Source organism: Macrosteles quadrilineatus, unplaced genomic scaffold (genome assembly GCF_028750875.1).
Source record: "Macrosteles quadrilineatus isolate MER2022 unplaced genomic scaffold, UCM_ALF_1.0 Scaffold_1__1_contigs__length_201487025, whole genome shotgun sequence".
Lineage (NCBI taxonomy): Eukaryota > Metazoa > Arthropoda > Insecta > Hemiptera > Cicadellidae > Macrosteles > Macrosteles quadrilineatus.
The window spans coordinates 137,512,146-137,533,391 of NW_026542594.1; the positions used below are offsets into that span (position 1 = coordinate 137,512,146).

General features: G+C 38.3%; 1 protein-coding gene across 1 annotated transcript in view; it reads right to left on the reverse strand.

Moving 5' to 3' along the window:
- LOC128985548 (adhesion G protein-coupled receptor A3) overlaps positions 1–21,246 on the reverse strand; it is a 138,048-nt gene that overhangs the window by 113,922 nt on the left and 2,880 nt on the right. Inside the window, exon 2 of the mRNA XM_054405147.1 lies at positions 13,585–13,653. Coding sequence (XP_054261122.1) covers positions 13,585–13,653 — 69 coding nt within the window. The remainder of the gene's footprint in view (positions 1–13,584; positions 13,654–21,246) is intronic.

The window sequence follows — 21,246 nt, forward strand, 5'->3', positions numbered from 1 at the left end:
CACTTGTTTTTCCCCACTTCACTTACTGCAGCTCTGTGATCAATGACATGACTGTAAACCTCGCTGATGCTCTCCAACGCGCTCAGAACTACTGCCTAAGATTCATTTATGATCTAAGACGCAGTGAGCGCATCACACCTTTCTACATTCATTCTAAGTTATTAAAGCTATGTGACCTGAGATCAATCAAAATTCTTTCGCTAACCTATTCAATATTAAAAAACAATTTTCCAAAATATTTTGTAGATGATTTTAGGTTTGTAGCTGAAGAAAGTGTCAGATTCTCACGCCATGCATCATAACTTTGCGTATGCCTCACCATAGGACCGCAGTTTACGACAGAGCGTTTATTGTAACTGCTTGCCGTCTTTGGAACGATCTCCCTTTAGCTATTAAATCCCTCGATAGTCGTTCCCGGTTTGTGGCAGCACTAAAAATTCTCTATTTTGAACGTATGGTCATGGTAGGTTTGTCGTAGGAGCCTGTGCGCATGGCGGTCGCTGACTTGTATGTGTGTGTGTGTGTAAGTATTTTTAAAATTTACTGATTTTTGATAAAAGTTTCTGTATCTATGATTTCTGTTTTGTTTTATTGTATAAGCTGATTATGTTAAAATATTTATATTATGTTTTAAAGTACAGGTTAAGTGTAAGAAAGGGCCATGTGGCCCTAACTTTGCCTGTATAAATAAATGATTTTTCATTTCATTTCATAATATAATAGAGGTTGGGGAAGGGTGTAGGCTAGGGCAATGAATTAGTAATTAATTCTGTAATTTTGGGACGAGTAACCTTAGAATGAGTAGATAATATAATAGAGGTTGGGGAAGGGTGTAGGCTAGGGCAATGAATTAGTAATTAATTCTGTAATTTATTAGGTTTACCAAATGGTCGTGGTCTCGTGATCAATATTCCAAATTTATATAATTAATATTTGAATTCACGTTAGCTACACCTAGTTACTATTACGAATCAGAATAAGTCCATTCACATAATTATTTCTCTGTTCACTATGTATTAATTAGATGTATTAAATAACATAAAAGCTAGCTGTGATATGCAGCCAAGGTATTATTGTGCACTTTGACGAAGTAGTTAGCTTGTTTGCAACAAAATTTGAAATGCGACAGGAAATGTGTGTGATTTAGTCGTGGTTAGTGGAGGATATATTGGATTCAGGTATCTTTATTAACACTCATACTGCTGCATTTCACCACAATTCTGGGGGCAGTTTTTATACCGAAGTCTGGCATGATTTTGGACTTAAGGTGTGGCCAGTGTTTTTTTTTTATTTTCTCGACGGGTGTCAATACCATTTTCCAATGGAAATCCTCTTGGTGCAGCTACCGTAAAGCCTGATGCGGGAAAAGCTGAGCCTGTCGATTAGTTAGGGCATCTGACTTCCAATTAGGCTGAGGCCATAAGGTGCATCCTTGAGCGGTACCCTGATGTGCTGACGCCAAAACTGGTAGTCACTGATATACTAGAGTATGAGATCTGACTAACTGACAGCCGTCCTGTACGCTCTCATCCGTACAATTTAGCTCCTCCTAAGATTTAATCATCACCTTGAGAGGAATCATCAACGAACTGCTTGATAATGGGGTGATTGAGCCTTCGCGTTGAAGTTTTGCCAATCCAGCATTTCTAGTACCAAAACAAAATGGAAAGTCTTGGAAGGTTTTGGATTATAGGAAACTTAATGCTCAGATTGAAATAGACTCTGTCCCTCTCCCAGGTTTGCACTCGGCTTTTGACTGGTTCGGTAATTCCAAGTATTTTGCTGTCTTTGATCTTAACCAGGCTTATCATCAGATACATTTGAAACTAATTTAAATGCCTCAATCTCATCTTCTGAAGTTGGCTTTGATGGCTATGTTGTGTTCCGCAAGGACCGGTCTTCCCTAACCAGTAGTAAGCTAGACGGAGGTGGAGTACTGATAGCTGTTCACAAGTCCCTGCACTCACACGAAATTACTCAACCCGACCTTCCTATCGAGGCGTTGTGCGTCCTGGTCAAACTGAACGCGGTTTGCAAGATCCTGATCTGCGGTGTCTATATTCCACCACAATCCCACATGAGAATCTATTCCTTGTTTGCTGATTCACTTAGTGACACCATTTCAACTTGCCAGAGCTATGATCACATCTTAATCGCTGGGGATTTCAACCTACCCGTCCATACTTGGATTAATCCTGACCCTACTTCCGCTCCTCAATCTGCTTGCGTACTTCTGGATCTTGCTGCTCATCTGGGAATCACACAGGTCAGCGACGTAATCAACGACAGAGGTGTCCAACTAGACCTAATATTTGGATCCCCGGAGTTCTTCACCGTGTTTCGTGCTGATGAACCTCTCCTCGCCCACGAACTCTGCCACCCCTGCTTGTGTGTACATGGAGAAATCCCAAGCCCTCCTAAAGCGCGTCTGGAGTCCTCATCCTTCATCAAAAACCTAAGAAGATGTGACTTGGCGAGCGTCAAGCAAGATCTTCAGCAACAAGGCATTCAGATAGATGACAGCATTGATATTGACCTGATGTTCTCCTCGTTCTGCAATAAGCTCAGTGACCTTATCAAGACTCACTCTCCCTGGAAACGCGTAGGTCACTCTCACTTTCCTAGGTGGTTCTCAGTGGAACTTAAACATCTAGTCATTCTTAAGAAGACACTCCACAGACAATACAAAACATCTCTTGATTGGCGGGACTACCAATCATTTTGCAGAATTCGTGACCAATGCAAGACTATCTCCAGAGACTGCCGATCAAGGTTCATCAACCACGTCAACTCAACCATCACTTCCATTGTCAAGGTCTTCTGGAGCTTTGTTAAAGACCTCAATCGTTCGCCTCCTATTCCTGGAAATATCAGATTTGGTTCGTATGAGGCTGCTAATAATGTGGAGTCATGTCAACTCTTCGCTGACTTCTTTTCATCCGTCTACTCTCCCGCTCACCATGGTGAACTGCCTGTGCGTGTGTTCAGCACCCCTCTTTATTATCTCCGAATGTTCCGTCTCAGTTCACGATGTCGACAGGAAGCTGTTGGCTTTGGACACAACCAAGGGAAACGGGCCTGATGATATAACTCCAGGAGTGCTCAAGTTCTGCCACTCTGAACTAGCCTTTCTACTCCCAATACTTGTTCAACAGTAGTCTGTCCTCTGGCACTTTTCCATCGGTCCTGAAGAATGGTTTTGACGTTCCCATATTTAAGTCGGGAGACAACCGTGACGTTACAAACTATAGGCCAATTGTCCTTCTGTCTGTTATAAGCAAAGTTTTCGAAGGCCTAATATTGGATATTGTACAGCCCTTGTTCAGACAAGTGTTGATAGACGAGCAACATGGATTCACCTCTGGCTGCTCTACTGTGACCAATCTCCTCAAGCTTCAGTGCCAAGTTATGGATGCCTTCAGCCGACAAAGCCAAGTTGATGCTATTTACATAGATTTCAGCAAAGCCTTTGACAAGAATAGTCACTGTCATCTTCTTGCTAAGCTGGAGGGCTATGGCGTTGTTGGCACGATGCTTCGATGGTTTGAGAGCTATCTTTCTGATCGACATCTGGTTGTTGTCTTCCAGTCCCACGTCTCTGCTAGCTTCGTCGCGAGTTCTGGCGTCCCGCAAGGTTCTCATCTTGGCCCACTTTTGTTCTCGATCTTCATCAACGACATTAAAGATAATATAAAGGTGCCTTTTCTACTGTTCGCTGAAGTCAACTCTCACTCTGACTGTCAACTACTTCAAGAAGCTCTCGACAACGTCATTAGTTGGTGTTTAGTGAATGATATGTCAGCAAATCCTGCTAAAACGAAATGTATAACGATCAGTAGAAAGAAGAACAACTTGGAAGCTGACTATTTCCTTGACGGGAACAGGGTGGAAAGGTGTGACACCATCAAGGACCTGGGCGTTCTGATTGATGCATCGTTTGATTTTGGACTGCACATAAGTCATATATGTACCAGGGCGTCACGCATGCTGGGATTGATCTCTCGAACGTCAAGACATGGGTTGAGTGCCAACTCCTCAACGATCCTGTTCAAGGCCTTAGTTCGTCAGCTGCTCGAGTACGCCTCTGTGGTCTGGTCGCCATACCTCCTCGGCCAAATCAACCATCTTGAATCAGTCCAGTCACGCTTTGTGAGACATATGGGTTGCCGCGCTGGGTTCAATTTCATGGACGTCCCAGTCGAGACAATATCTGCAGCTTATGGTCTCCAAAGCTTGGAGTGTAGAAGAAGAGTTGCTGATGTTGTCTTCCTCTTCAAGCTGCTAAACAACCAGATCAGCAGCCCTTTTCTGCTCGAGAGGATCAATCTGCACGTTCCCAGAAGTACCAGGCATCAACGCTTGTTTGAGCTAGACCATGCTTCGACCAGCTATCTACGCTTCTGCCCCATACCACGTCTGATGCGCTACGGGAACGAAATATGTTCGTCGGTCGACTTTTTCGCTTCCAGTTTGGTGGCTGTTAGGCTAGTGGCAGCAGAGGAACGAGTCGACCAATAATAATTTCACTTTGCTGCATTAATTTAATTTGCACTTTGCTTTTTTGCTGTTATCGATATATATTGCATGTTATCTCAAATCATTAGTATTGTTAATTTAATTATTTATTATTGTTGTTCATTTCTTTATTTATTATTGTTACGCATTTCATTGTCTATTATTGTTATCAATTTTTTTTTTATTATTGTTAATCTAGTCATAAGCACAAACATTCACTGTTGAAGCTGTCAAACTACTGATTATCTTTGTAAATTGGTGTATTGCCGTTGGTAAATAAAAAAAAATAAAAAAATAAAAAAAAATAAAATAAAATAAAAAATAAAAAAGGCGGAGTCTCGACCTCTCACTGCTTTCTGTGTGCCCTGGAACTTGTATCAGTTCACCCGGGTACCGATGGGTTTAGCTGTGGGAGCCCAAACCCATCTAGGCTTCTAGATTCAATTTTTCATGATGTGAAATTCAAATTTGTGTTTAATTATCTGGATGACATTCTGGTGTACAGTGATAGTTTTGAGGACCACCTAAAATATCTAGAGGAAGTCTTAGTCAGGTAACGTAAGCAGGCCTTATCGTCAATCCCGAAAAGGTGAGCTATGCTCAGGAGGAAATTCTTTTCTAGGGCACATTGTGTCTTCTCGAGGCGTCTGCATAGATCCTGCTAGGACCCTGGCCATCAGGGAGTTTCCACCTCCCTAGGATGTCTAGGGTGTGGCCCATTTTGTTGGTATGATCAATTTTTTTAGACGTTTCATTCGGAATATTGCGAAGTTGGCATCTCCTTTGAATGCACTTAGGAAGAAGGGTGCCAAGTTTGAGTGGGGTGAAGCCCAGCATACGTCCTTTGATTTGTTGAAGGAGGCAGTGATGCAACCTCCAGTGCTCGCTATGCCGGATTTTGGTCAAAAGTCCGTCCTTCAGACAGGTGCTTCCTCCTCAGCCATTGCCGCAGTGTTGTCTCAAGAAGAGGGTAAGGTATTAGGCAGCCTATTGCGTATGCTTCACACACCTTAACTCCTTGCGAGAAGAAAAGCTCTTCTGTTTATGAGCTGGAGTGTTTGGCAGTCGTCTTTGGCATAAATAAATTCCGAAGGTTCCTACAACACAAGGAATTTTTGCTTGAGACTGACAACCAGACACTCTCCTGGATTCTTGCACATCCCCATCAGCCCAGAAAAATTGTTTGTTGGGTTGTCCATGTCCAAATTTCCTCCCTAAAATTCCAAGTGCAACATGTGCGTGGCACTCAGAATGTCATTGCTGACACACTTTCTAGGATGTACCATTTACCTGACGACCAGGCATCAGATTTGGAGCCAGTTTGTGGAGCTGTGCTTTTGGATTTTCCCCTAGCCTTTTCCGATCTCATCCCGCATCAACTTAAAGATGCAGAGCTGGCCCAACATTATCAGTGAGCTTCAAAATAGAGGAACCCACCCTCCTTACTTTCTGTCCAAGGGTGCTCTGTGTTGCCGAAGTAAGCAACAGGGTAAACCTAAGCTTGTGCTGCCAAGTCTTCTTATACCGATGGTGTTTCAGTATTTTCACACTTCTCCTGTGGGTGGACATCTAGGCATTCACAAAACCATCGCCAAGATTAGGGAAAATTTCATTTGGAAAAGCATGGACCGGGATATTGCTGCCCGAGTACGTTCTTGCCAAACGTGTTCATGAAGCAAACCAGCCCAGAATGCCAAGTTGGGGTTGTTGTCATCGGAGGTACAGTAGAACCTCTTTAATCCAAGCTAATTGGGACCGGGGGTAATTCGGACTAGGGAATAGTTCGGATTACAGAACATATTGTTGTTTTTACATAACAATAGCTAGGGAAAAGTGAAAAATGCTTTATAAAGTAAAATACAGAGTTTATTTAATACAGTAGTAAACATAGGGAATAATCAGTACTGTACATTACAATTGAAATAATTACGGTTGTAAGGTACCAAATTTTGAGGGGGGTAAAAACGTACTGCGAATAAATGAACACCAGAACTTACCCGATTTTTATCCACAATAGCCTACTCCTAGGCCTATGTGTTGGCCATAGCTTGGGCTATGGGCCAAAGAACGTAAGCCTACTTTTAATCACAGTGAAGTTCATACACACACCCACAACTACATATTTATCCATAACAGCACTCCACTTTACCAAATAAAGCTAAACCGACCGACTTTACGAGTATTTAACGCCGACGACGACATAACCCCCACCTGGTGTTTATTTGTTGACAGACGACAGACAAAACTAGACCGGCTCAACAGTTGAGTATTTGAACAGCTGTTGTCTAGTAGTACTTAAGTTCGCCGCTTGAGCGCGTAAGCCTCGACCGGACTGGAATGAAGGATTTTACTTCAAGAAAGAATTATTCTATTCGTTCAAATGCCGTCTTCGAAGTAACTTCGTCTTTACATCTACGCATGCACGATAATCGACAATTCGTTTACTGAAGGTTAGATATACTAGTTAGGCCTTTTTACGTTTTATTTTATCTTCGTTCAACACACGCATTCTCGTTTTACGACTATTTTCGTTCCAAAATTTGATTTTAAATAACTAAATTTTAATAACTTAGTTTCCTCCGACTTGAGTCTTGACCCGCCAGTTCCTGCCTGCCAGTGACTAGCGGTGGATATCTTTCGGTTTGTTTAGATCAATTGGCTACAAAATTTAATTACGTTTGTTCCGTACGTTCAACGATTAATTATTACGTACATTTAGTTAATTAATTCGCCGTTGAAATACCCCGAGACTTGTCGTTGAGTTCTAAACCCCGTCTTTGGCGGGCAAGAGAACCTAGTCATGGGTGAGTTCAGATTTGAACAGTCAGTTACGAATATTAGTATTAAATTGATTTTAAACCTATCACGTTAAATTCTCCGTTCAATTATATTAATTAGGCCCCGACGACTCTGTAGGAATTGCTCTTTTATATTATTCACCAACGTCTTTAGCCAGATACTTGCAGTTTAATACGAGTATTTACATCACGTTGGCTAAGATTGAATACTCGTCGGCCCTACAGAGTCATTCTAAAAGCTAGGCAAAATTTACCAGAACACTTAAACGAAGGTGAGGGTGATATAGCTCCTACTGAGTGTCTGCAGGATTTCCTGAGCGCTTCTAGAGCTCTGAGCCTTCGATTAAATTTAAATAAATTGATCAGTCAAAGCCATGACAACTTTGTATCGACCCCTGGATTTTTCTCGGCTCCTTCTGAGCACTCCGGGGAAGAAATTTGAGGGTGGCCGGTTCTAGGGGTAGGCCTAGCCTGACTTAGGTGAATACTAGTTTATTCCCCACCCCCTAGAATTTTGTGTCACACGGTGCTTATATCAATAAATACAGTATACAATAAAAACTACTGTACTGTGTATAGTACAGCAATGAGGCGTTCGGATTAGTGGACGTTCGGATTACAGGGGTTCGGATTAAAGAGGTTCTACTGTAAAGGAAATACCTCTGGAAGAAGTTTTCATGGACAACTTGGGGTCTTTCCCTCGTAGAAAGTCTGGGAATTACTACCTACTTGTATGGTTCGTTTCTAAAGCCTAATCGGGAAGATCCGTAGGTACTCTTTGTCTGTGCAGAAAGTGTGTTGGGTCCAGATGCCTGATCAACTTCTGTCCCTAGTTCACTGTATTTGTTTTCCCTTTTTTCTCAATGTCGTGCGGTGCAGCACACAAATTTTCCTGGTGGTGAGTTTTCCCAACCACCACCAGTTTGGGAGTTTGTTTGGGGAGTTTTCCACCAGTTTGGGATCCATTGACAAACCCCGCATTCCAGACAATTTGAGTATTTGGTTGTTTAGATCTTCTAAGATGGGGAGAGGCTGTTTCGTTTTGTTTCCACTAGGGGGGAGAGTCCACTTTTGGGGGGGGGGGAGGCTGAGCTGGGTCAATGCTCGTGTCACCACTCTCATGTCCCCGACTCATTTTTTTTTATAGTATGTAAGTTGTCAGTGTGTTAGTTATTTAGTTGGCTGTGCTGTCAGGCTTTGGAGATCCTTGGGCGGAAGAGACTCATCATAGCGTCTGCAACTGCAGAGCCATTCGTGGTTAATTCTGGTCAAGGTATTTTTACTTACCAAGTGTTAATTAATTATTTATTTGTTGTATGTATTTTGTCTTCACAATGAGTGGTTAATTTTTGGGTAGTTCGCACCACCAATGGGGTTCACCTCCGGAGTTGGTCCTCCTGGAACTGCGGCAGACATCGGCTGCGCCAGGATGGACCACTAACCAACCTGCATCGGCCTACTCCTACGACAGGGTCAACTACACATACTGATGAGTACCCTGCATGAACAGTGATAAAAAGAACATTTCTTGTTGAAAATTAGGAAGTTTATCCAGCCATTTTACTCGTTATATATATTATATTTATTGTTAACTAGTTTTTAGTAAGTTAGTTTATTTTTATTAGGAGCCCGCCTTTTGCCAGACAGAGGCCTCCGGATGGAATTCAGCCCAATTCTTTTACTACTAAAGGTTATTGTTCACATTTTGATAATTCCTGCAAGTTTTTTGACAGTAACCTATTTAATAATATTTTTCTGATTTGTAAGCATTTGTGATATCTCTCACATGATTATTTTTGAACTTTATTTTTTTCTTGCTTGCCAAAACCACTTTTTTATTTGTACCTTTAGTAAACCTGTGTTCTGGATAGCCACCCGGCACATGGGTAGTGCGTTTCCAGTTTTGGGTGGGGTCGAGACTGGTGCCCGGTTCACTAGTTTATAATATATCCAGGAGTAATTTTCAATCTTAGTTTGATGGTGATCTTCCCATAAAACCAAAAAATTACCGGTAAAATTAGATTTTCAAAAATACGATCCAAACTATTTTTATTAAAATTGGCTATGTTATAGCCCTTTCAATTCTTTAAAATACAGTGCCACCCCCAGTTGTAGTAAATTTTATCTACGTAGGCATATTATAGGCCTACTAAATTAATAGAATTCTAAAAGAGTTTCATCTCAGTCAAGATTTTATTTTTGCTAAATTACACATTTTGCAGCTGTTCTTTGGTCTCTTTATAGGCAAGAACGTCATTTTTTACAAAAATAGCTCAGGAAAATAAGTATAAGTGTTGGATTTTAGTAAATAAAAGTGGTTTCAACTGGGCACTTCTTCTAAAAGACACACAATATTTGGATAAGATAATTGTGTTTGAGTTCAAAAATGAACTATTAAATTCAACAAAGCTACACAAATTATTAACAATTCATATAAAATTTTCACAAAAACAAAAACAATGGAAATAGTGTTACCTGTCTAAACATGTGAGCATTTTGTTAAATGGTGTGTTGAAAAAAAAATTGAATTAGGGACTATTCTAAATATTTGTTGCTGGTAGTGTGGCATACAACTATTATACAGGGTAACAAGTAAGTCTTAGGACAACTTTATAACTTTAAAACTTCTTCATTAGATAGCAAGTATAGATGCCACTTCGAAGTTCTAGACCATAAGAAGATCTGCGGAAACATCTCACCTGTCATGCGAGGACCCTGGATAGAAGAGTTAGCTATGCAGAACATCACCTTCAGTGAGATTGACTCTAATGGGCCTATAGATATACTAATAGGAGCAGATGTAGCACGAAACTTATGAACAGGTAGTCACAAGGCTCTGGACTGTAAATTGGTTGCAGTAGAAACAAAGCTCGGATGGACATTGATGGGGAAAATCCCAAACAAGCAGCATAACAAGCAAAATGCAACGAATTTGGTAACTTCTAAGCTGACTACAGGTAAAATTGACTACAGGACAAACATATCTAAGAAGGTTGCCGCAAACAGATTTCAAATATCTCAAATGGTTGAAAAGCTAAGGGGGGTGCAAGTTACTTTTCAGCCACCCTGTATATGCAAACAACAACTACTATGCTTGTGGTTTCATCAATATAAAGATAAAATATCCATAACAAATATCTTAACTTATAAAATAAGATTGTAGATTAGTTACAAGTTATATGATTATATGAAGCCATAAACAGTTTTATGGCAGTAGGCAATGGCCAGCGGCAAATTGAATATTCACGAAAATACTGATTGAATTAGAGATACAATTTACAGTCATCATAAAACTATTATTTTTATGATAAAATAGAATTGGGGAAAGTTGTAAACGAATAAAAGTGATAAAACTCAACAGTTCTTGGAAGTGCTTGAATACAACGATTATTGAATAAAAGTGATAAAACTCAACAGTTCTTGGAAGTGCTTGAATACAACAATTATTGTTGTGATAAAATGTTAATGGATTTGGGACTGCTAATGGGTTTTTTATTGCATCTTCACCCTAGTAATAAATTATGAAGATGTAACAAACATCTGATAAGACTTTTATGTGCTCAGAACCAACTATAGTAAATGATAAGTAATTTATTATTATAATAGGCTGTAGGAACCGAATTTGAACCTGATGACGGTAATTAAGCTTGTACCGTATCGTACCCGACAGTTATCAATAATTTTTTAAGTTCATTTCACTAGTAAAATGTTCCATGAACTTAGTGGTGGGAGGATATTAGAAGTTGTCAGATTATTATATACCCCTAGTGTAATAATTTGAATCAGCTGTTATATATTTTATTTTCTTTGTATTTGATGTTTCATTGCAGCTAAGATTCAGTTATGATTAAATGCTTATTGTTGTGAGTTCAAATTAAAAATAAAAGTGTGTTGAAAATAATAACTATCTGATTTTACGTTTTTTAAAGCTTTTTCCAACTTACATAGAATCTAATATTGATGTGAATTCTAACACAAACTAACACTCTGTAGAGTTTTAAATTTTTTCGGTTCTCCGTTTGTTATTATATTTCGCCCCAAAAACTTATAAAAAAAAATAATTTCCTAACGTGTTATATATTTCTATGTAGGGAATTAGATTGTCTACAATACCCTATGTTAATGAATTTCCCATAAAAAAATCTGTAGAACAAATTTTACCGAGGCTGCTTTTGAAATTACAAAAAAAATTTGAACTTTTTTATTTTTTTCACTTTACCGAAAAAAATACACTATCTAAATCATTATTATATTACTACGGTATTTCTAGATTCTCCTGCTCTTTCCGACCAAAATGAATATATGAGGTTGGCCAGGTTAACTTTAGTTATACGGTTGAATTTTTACAAATTTTCAAAAAAAGGTCTGCAAAATCGCCAAAATGGGTTAGCCATTCCCCACTTCTAACATTGTCCACTCCTAGGGTTAAAAGAAGTAGTTTTTATAGTAGACTAGCAGAGTACCCGTCCTTCGTACGGGGTTGGCATATAAGTGTAAAATAATTATTATTGCAGTTATACTCTAACGTAGCATTTGCAATGGGGGAGGACACAGTTTGATAAAATTTGTCTCTTTAAATTTACGGTATACTATAGTATTACACATCTACCATAGACATAATGTTCTAAATGTTCTACCACTTCACCTAAACAATAGAAAAAATACCCCCGCCGCAGCAAACCTGCCGTCTAAGCGAATTTCCATTTGGCCGAATTGATTTTCAATTGATCTATTTAAATAACATTAGGTTTAACGAGTACCTAGGTTTGCTGCTACAAGGAAACTAATAAAGTAGTGTGTTTTTAGTAAAATATTGATAGCTTACTATAAAATAAATAAATTTGCCAAGTTTGATCAAAATATATCCATAAACAAGCAAACTACAACATTTTACAATATTCTCCATAAGAATAACATGGGAATTTTAAATTTACCATTTTTTTAGTTTTCTCCGTAACCAATAATCGTACAAAAACACTTTGATATACTGAATTGTTTGTTTTTTTAAGCTCTTTAAGAAGGTTTGGAGAAAAATTGGGAAATTTTGTGTTTTGAGGGTAAGAAGTGAGAAAACCCAATTTTTACCCCATAAAACCCCCCATAACACCCTGTTCCCATGGTCCGATCATGCTGGATCGCGAACTCATTCAAGTTTATCCCGCCTTACACCTACAAACCAAATTTCATCAAAAACGGATAAAAATTACTCAAGTTATCGTGTTCACGGACACATATATATATATAAATCTATATATATATATACCTATATATATATACATATATAAAAATTTGAACGAATGGTGTTTTTGGCCTCTGGGGACATTAAAATGAAAAAGTAAATCGGTCCCGGGCCTAAGTCTTACCATGAGACCTACGGTAATAGCTACTTCCCTATAGGGAAATTCGCTAATAAATTATTAAAACTTCCCAAAATATCACAATTTATTTATGCAATTAAAAACATAAAGATAAATGTAAACAATCCTACTTTGACAGTTCTCATTGCCTATCACAGTTTTTTGTTGGTGCTTAGTTCAAATTAGCTGTTTTCATAAATGCAAAAAAAAAATAATAGTGCTGTACCCTGTTGTTAAATCTTTTAACTTTTTAATACTTTTGCATAATAGAACCATAGATAAAACATACTCCCTTAGTAGATTTCTCATCCTTATGGGACAGCTGAAGACAATTTTATTGTTAGTTCATGTACGGTTTATGTAGAGGTCGTGTTTTGTTTACAATTTCTTTCCCGTTATTACAGCCATTTAAAACCTCGTTTAACCAAATTATACGATCTAATCATAAAAAATAACTTGTACCCTAGTTATATAACCAAACAGTAAAGCCCAAATCAAGAAATTAACCCTAAAATAATGGAAACAAAGTTTCATCGACACTAGCGCCTTTGTGTCACGTACATGAACTAGACACGAAAAACGTGCTTCAAAATTTACAATGGGATGAGAAGTCTACTTGTGTTGGTTAGTCTATGATAGAACCAACTTTTTTAGTTGAAACAGCTGACTAAATTCTTTAATTCCCTTTAAATATGAATACGCATAAGGTTAACATTGGGAAATACAGAGCCACTGGGGCGGAGCCCGAAAGGATTTTTGAGATAAGAATTTATGCCTATATGTTAATCAGGAATATGAGCTATCATTATGCCAAATTTCAGCCCAATCCGTCCAATAGTTAATGTGTGATTGAACTTCAAACAAACAAACAAACACACAAACTTTCACATTTATAATATTAGTAAGATACTTACAATTTTTGAAGATTTGGCAGAGAAAAAACTCTAGATGGAATACTTGTATAGTTATTCTCTGACAGATCTCTGGAAAGCAAAACACAATACTTAAAAAGCTGAGTTAAAAAAAACTGTAATTTACAAAGAAAAGCTAAATATATTTTGTGTAGGCCTATAAATGGTTCAATGTCCGAAGGCAATTGTTGGTTCTTGAAAAATGTATTGCTTCCTGAAAACCAATATAAAAATCTTTTTAACTTAGGCCTAAGTTAATGGTATTTTGGTACCAACAAGGAAGGATTTTTTTCCTATAGGAAAATGCATTGCACCGTCAGGGCCAAGTTGTATTTTATACTGGTGTGTAGACTCTCCCACCAAAAAACTACACTATACCTAAGTCCAGGCAATGGATAACCTCTCGGAAATGCTGTATGCAATAATTCCAGAAACAGAAGAGAGGGTATCTCCATCAATCCCTGTAAGTTTACCTTTTTGTTCCTACCCCGAAACATCATCATAATCTCCTGCAGTCACAATTTTCAGGTGTAGACTTTCATAGGTGGGGCAAAAAACAATCGATTGAAAATATCAGATCGAAGATTCGATATAGGCCTATCAATTATTTCATTTGGTTAGTTAGGTTAGGTTAACCTGACTAACCCAACTTGATATAGGCCTATTGAATGAATTTATTAGGATTAACTTATTTATTTTAACTCTTTGCATGTACCTATTTTTATCTATTTAAATGTAAAACTATTTATTGTAACGTTTGTGATATAGCCTAAGTTATCTATTTTAAATACGCATGAAAAAAGGTGACTGTGATAATGTATCGCTATCGAGTAGCCTAGCTTATATAATGTGTCTCTGACGAGGTCTGTTGTAATCAGTGATGAGAGTACTGCTTCTGGACATAAGGTGGGTGACTGGGACGGGTGGCGTCGTCCTCTAATCCAACTACTAGGAAGTCACGAATTGTGGATATTTATAGGCATGCACTGTGGATGTGATACTCCCTGGTGTGGATTAAAATGTCCGCACTAGTGAGTATGACTATCCGCAGTGCTATCCTGATAATTAAGTTAGACCAATTCATAAATACCAAGGAAAAAATGTGGTTCAGACTCCATAAACTGTAGGTCCCTCAGTTGCCATTAGCTGTAGGCCTATGCGCTATTAATTAACAGCTGTGTCTAAGGAATATGTCGGCCTTAGTCACTAACAAGACTACAAGATCGCGCTACTCATCCTACACTCATCTCCATTCATACTTGGCTTAAAATACCCAGGGCCGTATTTAGAAGCTATGAGGCCCCCGGCGGCTCTTCTCTTACCAGAAGAGGCCCATCTCTATATTCTGATTCTTTGAAGGTTAGAACATAAGGGTTTAGAAATACATGTGAAATTGTTTCAACTTGATGAATTGACCTTTTGTTTCCAACAAGCTGATAAACAACAAGGGACCTAGGAGAATAGCTAATATGTCTATTAATTTCTAGCGCGAGCGCTGAAACGTCGTCTTCGTCTCCTCCTATCGCGGCGGAATCATGAGCGACTCATGTGGCGGCGCAGAATTGGTCAACATCTTAAATGCGATCACAGATAAATCATCTCCATCTTATCCGAACATGAAATCATTAACGTGATGGCCGCGGAGAAATATAGTTAGCATCTTGCGTGGGTGCTGAGACAGGGTTGGTACTAAATTTGGAAAACAAAATTCCATGACTTTTCGAGGTTTTCCAGACTGATATTATACTTTTTCCAGGTGTACCGCAAATTGATATCGACCAATCAAAATCAAGAAATATTAGAAAAAATGTAAATAGCTTATTTAACTGTTTTAATCACTTCCGAATACAAAACTTGTTTCAAACTATGTACTATATCGATTCCTCCCCCTAACGATAAATAGGCCTAACTATCGATGATATAAAAATGTGCTTCAGTTCTTATGTTGTTCTTTTGGCCATTAGGCCTAGTCATCACCCTGGTAAAACAATTTTTAGGTGCGTAATGTACCATATATCTGTAAAAAAGTAGTCTTTCAGGAGAAATTCCAGATTTTTTTCATAATTCCCTGACTTTTCCATGTTTTCCCTGACCGTACCAACCATGTGAGACGTCACATCTTCAACTTTTCCGATCGCTGCGGAATCGTGAACAACTCATGTGGCCAAGGAGAAATGGTGAACATCTACAGCGGCCATGTAGACATCATAATCGTCTCCGCGGTCACGAAAACATGGTCGTCGTCTAACGTGATAGCGGCAAAATCATGAAGATCTCTTGCGGGCGTGTAAACGTCATCATCGTCTCCCGCAGTCACAAAACCTGATCGTCGTCTTACGCGGTAGAGCCAAAATAATGAATATCTCTCACGGCCGTGTAAATGTTATCTTCGTCTCCTGCGGTCCCGAAGTCATGATCGTCGTCTTACGCGATGGCGGCAAAATAATGAACATCTCCCGCGGCCGTGTAAGCGTCATCTCCGTCTCCCGCGGTCTCGAAAACGTGATCGTCATCTTGCAAGATAGCAACAAAATCATGAATAAGGCCTATCCCCCGCGGCCGTGTAGATCATCATCGTCTCGTCTCCCACAGTCTCGAACAAGAAAAAAATAATAAATTTATGAGGCCCCCTCCTAGGCAGAGGTCCCCGGCAACCACCGTTAGAGAAATACAGCCTTGAAAATACTACTTAGTATGGTCGCCATTTCATTGAACAGTATTGTTAGACGACCAATAAAATACCGTAGGCCTACTTGATTACTTTACTTGATTAGGCCTACTTAAAAATGAAATAGGTAATTATTCCGTATAGGTGCCTCCAAACAAATTTTTAATTTTGATATCTTACTTTATATTTTTTTACCTCCTGAATCCAAATATACCATTATTTTTCACAGCTGATGAATATTTCTCAAGATATCGCCGTAATAATATACAACATTACAATAAACAAGGTGGGATGGATGACATTTACAAGTGGAATGAACTGTGGGTTAAGTAAACCAACCAGCTGATTGTTTTCAATCATAGTAAAGCAAATGGAAGTGACAACTTTAATTAGCTAACTCTGATTCTGCAATATGAAAATCACCTGATTAAGTTACACTTTTCACTTTCTAAGACCAATAAGTTAATAATGTATTATTGTTACCAGTATTTTATCCTTAAATGATTTATTGATTTATATTTCGCCGTTTAGAAATTACATAATAAAATGGTGCTATTCTAACATAACCTAACCTAACCAAACCTCTAAAATGTGTAAGCAAACTCCTTTTGATGTCAGAAAAGGCATGTCAGGGTGATAGGTCGTGCTTTATGTGAATTGGTGACTGCATTAAGTCCTTTGAAGGTAGGTTAGATTAGGTAAGTTTAAGTTTTGGTTATAATGTATCAAGTTGTTAGTTTATGTTGCCTGCAGACTGTTTTTGTAAAATTAAATTCCAGAAAAAACACTTCAAATTACTATTCGCTTTGAAGTGAATAGTAATAGTCGCGCTATTCGCTTTCGGACTACAACCAGTTCTTTGTCAACTCATTTAAAGACATAACTGAAGAACTGAGCAGAAAAGCCGCTGGAAACCGAAGCGGAGAAATCAGAGTCCAGGTACAGACCCTGACCCCTTTGGAGGAATGGAATCCTACTACGCAAGAAGAAGTAATTAAAATAGTTAAATCTTTCTCCAATCAAGAAGTCCAGATATCTACGGAATCTCACCTTGGATTTTCAAAGTCCGTTATAAATGAAATATCACTGCCTCTGTCTGAGGTGATAAATAGGTGTCTGCGGGTGGGACTTTTCCCAGACTGCCTTAAAATCTCAAGGACTATACCTATTTTCAAAAAGGGGGACGCAAACCTTACCTCAAGTTATCGACCAATCTCAATAATCCCGACTGTAGGGAAGATTGTGGAGAAGATTGTACAGAGACAGATTGTCGACCATTTTGAAGTAAATCACTACTTTACAGCATCCCAACACGGGTTTCGGAAGTCGAGATCAACAACAACAGCCCTCGTCTCCTTGATCAGTGAGGTTTTGGACTCCTTTGAAAATAGACAGTCAATGGCTCTGGTCCTTTGCGACCTGTCAAAAGCCTTCGACATTGTCTCCCACGACATATTGCTTGAGAAGCTCGGCTATTATGGAGTTGGCGGAGTTGCCCTCCAGACCTGTAAATCCTACTTAGAAGGTAGAAGTCAGATGGTAGCAGTGCAGGGCGCACTGTCCTCCCCAGCCGATGTGAAGTTCGGAGTTCCGCAGGGCTCAATAGTTGGCCCCACTCTCTTCCTGATACTGATAAACGACCTAGGTTGGGATAGAGATACTCTACTCTTTGCGGACGATACAACCCTGCTGGGCAGGGGGCAAGATCCTACTGAGGCAGTCGCTTGTTCAGAACTTCTATTCCAAGAGGCTAAGGACTGGTTCCTCATAAATAACTTGAAGCTCAACGAAGATAAAACACAAAGGCTCCTGCTCACCCTAAGCAGATCATCTCCATCTCCTGACCCTCCTGTCAAACTTCTTGGCTTCGTCCTGGACTCCCCAATTTACAGTGGGGCCCTCATATAAATTCTGTTTAAGACTAAGTAGAGTAATCTTCCTCTTGAGAAAACTGAAACTGCGCAGTACCTGCTGACAGTCTATTTTTCGCTTTTTCACAGCCATGTGGCCTATGGCATTCAACTGTGGGGACATGCCGCTGACAGCAGTCGTGTGCTTCGCTTGCAGAAACAGGCACTACGAGTAATCACAAATAGTAGGAAGCGGAAGCCATGCAGACCCCTTTATAAACTGTTAAACGTCTTCAAAGTCTATAACCAGTACATCCTTGCCTGTGTTGTTCACATTAAAACCAACCTGAGCAATTTTGAACTCCGAGAAAATATTTCATTTAATCCAAGTCAGTAAAAGTTTGTAGCAAACTGTTAAATTAGCAAACTTATTGACGGTTTACAATTAACATATGTTATTCTTCTCACTTTTAATTTCTGACAACAGCTGGAGTTTCATAACAATGTTTGTTTCCCATGTTAATCTTATGGAGAAATACAAAACTTTAAAGGGCCCCAGGGCCTCACTCTCTAATTATTTTCCTAAAAATAAAGTTTCCTGCACAACTTAACGTTACGCTCTTTCCAATGACACCAAAAACATGTCAATCGGTACAGTAGTTTCGGAGGAGTAATTGTCACAAAAAACCTGCTTGCGTATTAAATAAGTATAGATATATAGATAATCAGAAACAAACATAACCTAGTAAATATCCAGGAAATAAAAATATTATTTGAAAAAATTGTTAATTTAACGTATTAAATCAAGACTACATATTAAAAACCAAAAGGTTATGGGAAATACTGAAATGACATATTTGCTTTCTATTTCTGTATTTTTTTTTAGTTTCCTAGTCACTGTCACTTTTTATGTCAATTATATTTCCTTCGTCCTTCTCGTCATCTACATCTCCAAATCCACAAAAATCGTCTTCATTGTTACTTGACAAGTCAATCTCATCCTCATCCCTTTTCGATCTCAAGGATGTCTTCATTTTCTTCCTGTCCTGTTTCCTCTGGGTTGTCTTCTGCTTGCTTACTCTCTCTTAGAGGTTGAGCATTAATGAGTTTCCAGTTGTAAGAAAGAAATGTCAGTTTTGCTGCTCGCTCAGGTTTCTTTTCTTGGAATGCAATAATTAAAATCCATTCAGTTTCATAAATTTAAAAAAAAATTACAGGAATGTACATGGAATGACAACTCTTAGATTTAAATGTAAGAATTTTTACTATAGGTAACATAGTTTTAAGGTTCTTTAACCGTCAATAGGCTATGTGTTAAAACGTTCAGAATTTTAAAAAAATTATAAATTCCCAATTTTTGGGAATATTCCCAGTTTTGGGCCAAAGAAATATTCCCGGCAATATTCCCATTTTATAAGTTCCCTCCCACTGGGAATATTCCCGGCCCACATCACTACGTAGCCATCTTTCCATCATCCCTGGAAGTTTTTCTTTTTTTTAACTTGTATATATGTATATATATTGTTTTATACATTGAACTGTTGTACACGTTGTGAAGAATTTTTTTTCTTTTGTGCGTGCATAAGAAATGTTTTATTTATTTTTGACGAGACGCAATCTATCCCTATTTTGGGTAAAAGATGAAGAAGGAGTAAGTAAGTAAGTAAGTAAGTACTTATAATAAACTAAACTAAACTAAACTAAACTAACCTAACCTAACCCAACTCAACCTAACCCATGCTTAGGTTAACAATGTGCCAAAATGACCGATTCTGGGTAAACCCTGGTTAAGTTAACTTAGGTTAGGTTAGTATAGTAGGGCCTATTAATTTATTGACACCAAGTAAAAAGAAGTTGGTAGGTACAGTTTCTTATCTAGGCTACATATGCTAATAACGATTATTAGTAAACCTTCATTCAATGTTTTCACTATCAGCAAGATTGGTTGGTTAGGTTAGGTTATGACAGTTTAATTTTATGATATACCTGATATATTGATTATTAAACGATATTTTCAATTTGATAGTTTCAATCAATAGCCTATTAGCATTTTAAGTTAGTCCGGTTAAGAAATCGGCGTGAAACTGGCAATAGAACAGCAATAACCCATTCCACTTCTCCTACCGCCCCTCCGACGAATATACGTCATAGTAAAACGTCACAACAATGATGGCGTCACAGCAGGATTCGTCATAGAGTAGACGACATAACCTCCAAAATATCAAGAGGCGGGAATTTTTTTTTGCGAAACACGGCCAAGATGGCGTTTGGCGGTACACGCACAGCGTTGATTATGAAGGTTAAGTAATATATATGTATAAAACTGTACAATACGTTGAATGAAATTAAACTACTATTTCATTATTTAGAGAATGAAGAACAATATTAAACACGTTTGAGGTTATTTTAAGTAGTAACCACCTCCAATTTTTTCCAAATGATAAAATTAGCTGACTACCATAAAAACCTATTGCTGGCGATTCCCCTTAAATTTTTCTTCAGTTTTTCTTTTGATACGCGTTAAACACATGATTATGAACAAAAAATTACCTCTTCTAGGTTAGCCCACTCTTTAATAGTGTAGCTATGTATCCTGGAATGCACTTCGTGTGACCTCGGTTGCACGCCGATGCTATTACAAAAATGTATATTCTAAATGTCTATTTACATTATTTATCTGGTATTGAACAATACTAGGCACTTTTAAGCTTATTAATGTAGAAATCACCTTGATATTAATACAAACTAATAAACTACCTAAAATTACTAACTAATTATCGTAAAAACCTATTGCTGGCATCTCCTATTAAATGTTTTTCTCGTTTTCCTTTTGATATGTGTTAAACACATTGTTATGAACATAAAATGACGTAGTATAGGTTAGCCCACTTTTTAGTAGTGTAGCTATGCAGCCTGGAATGGACCTTATAGTAGAATAATAAATTACCATAAATTTCTATTGCTGGCCTATCCCTTTGGCACGATTTTCTTCATTCTTTCAAAATATGTTTATTACATCATTACGAACTAGAAAACACGTCGCCTAGGTTCGTACACTCCTTTATAGTTGAGATAGGCCATTTTGATTGTAGCTGGTGTGACCTCGGTTCCATAAGAACCTAACTTACTAAAAATCACTTTTTTCGT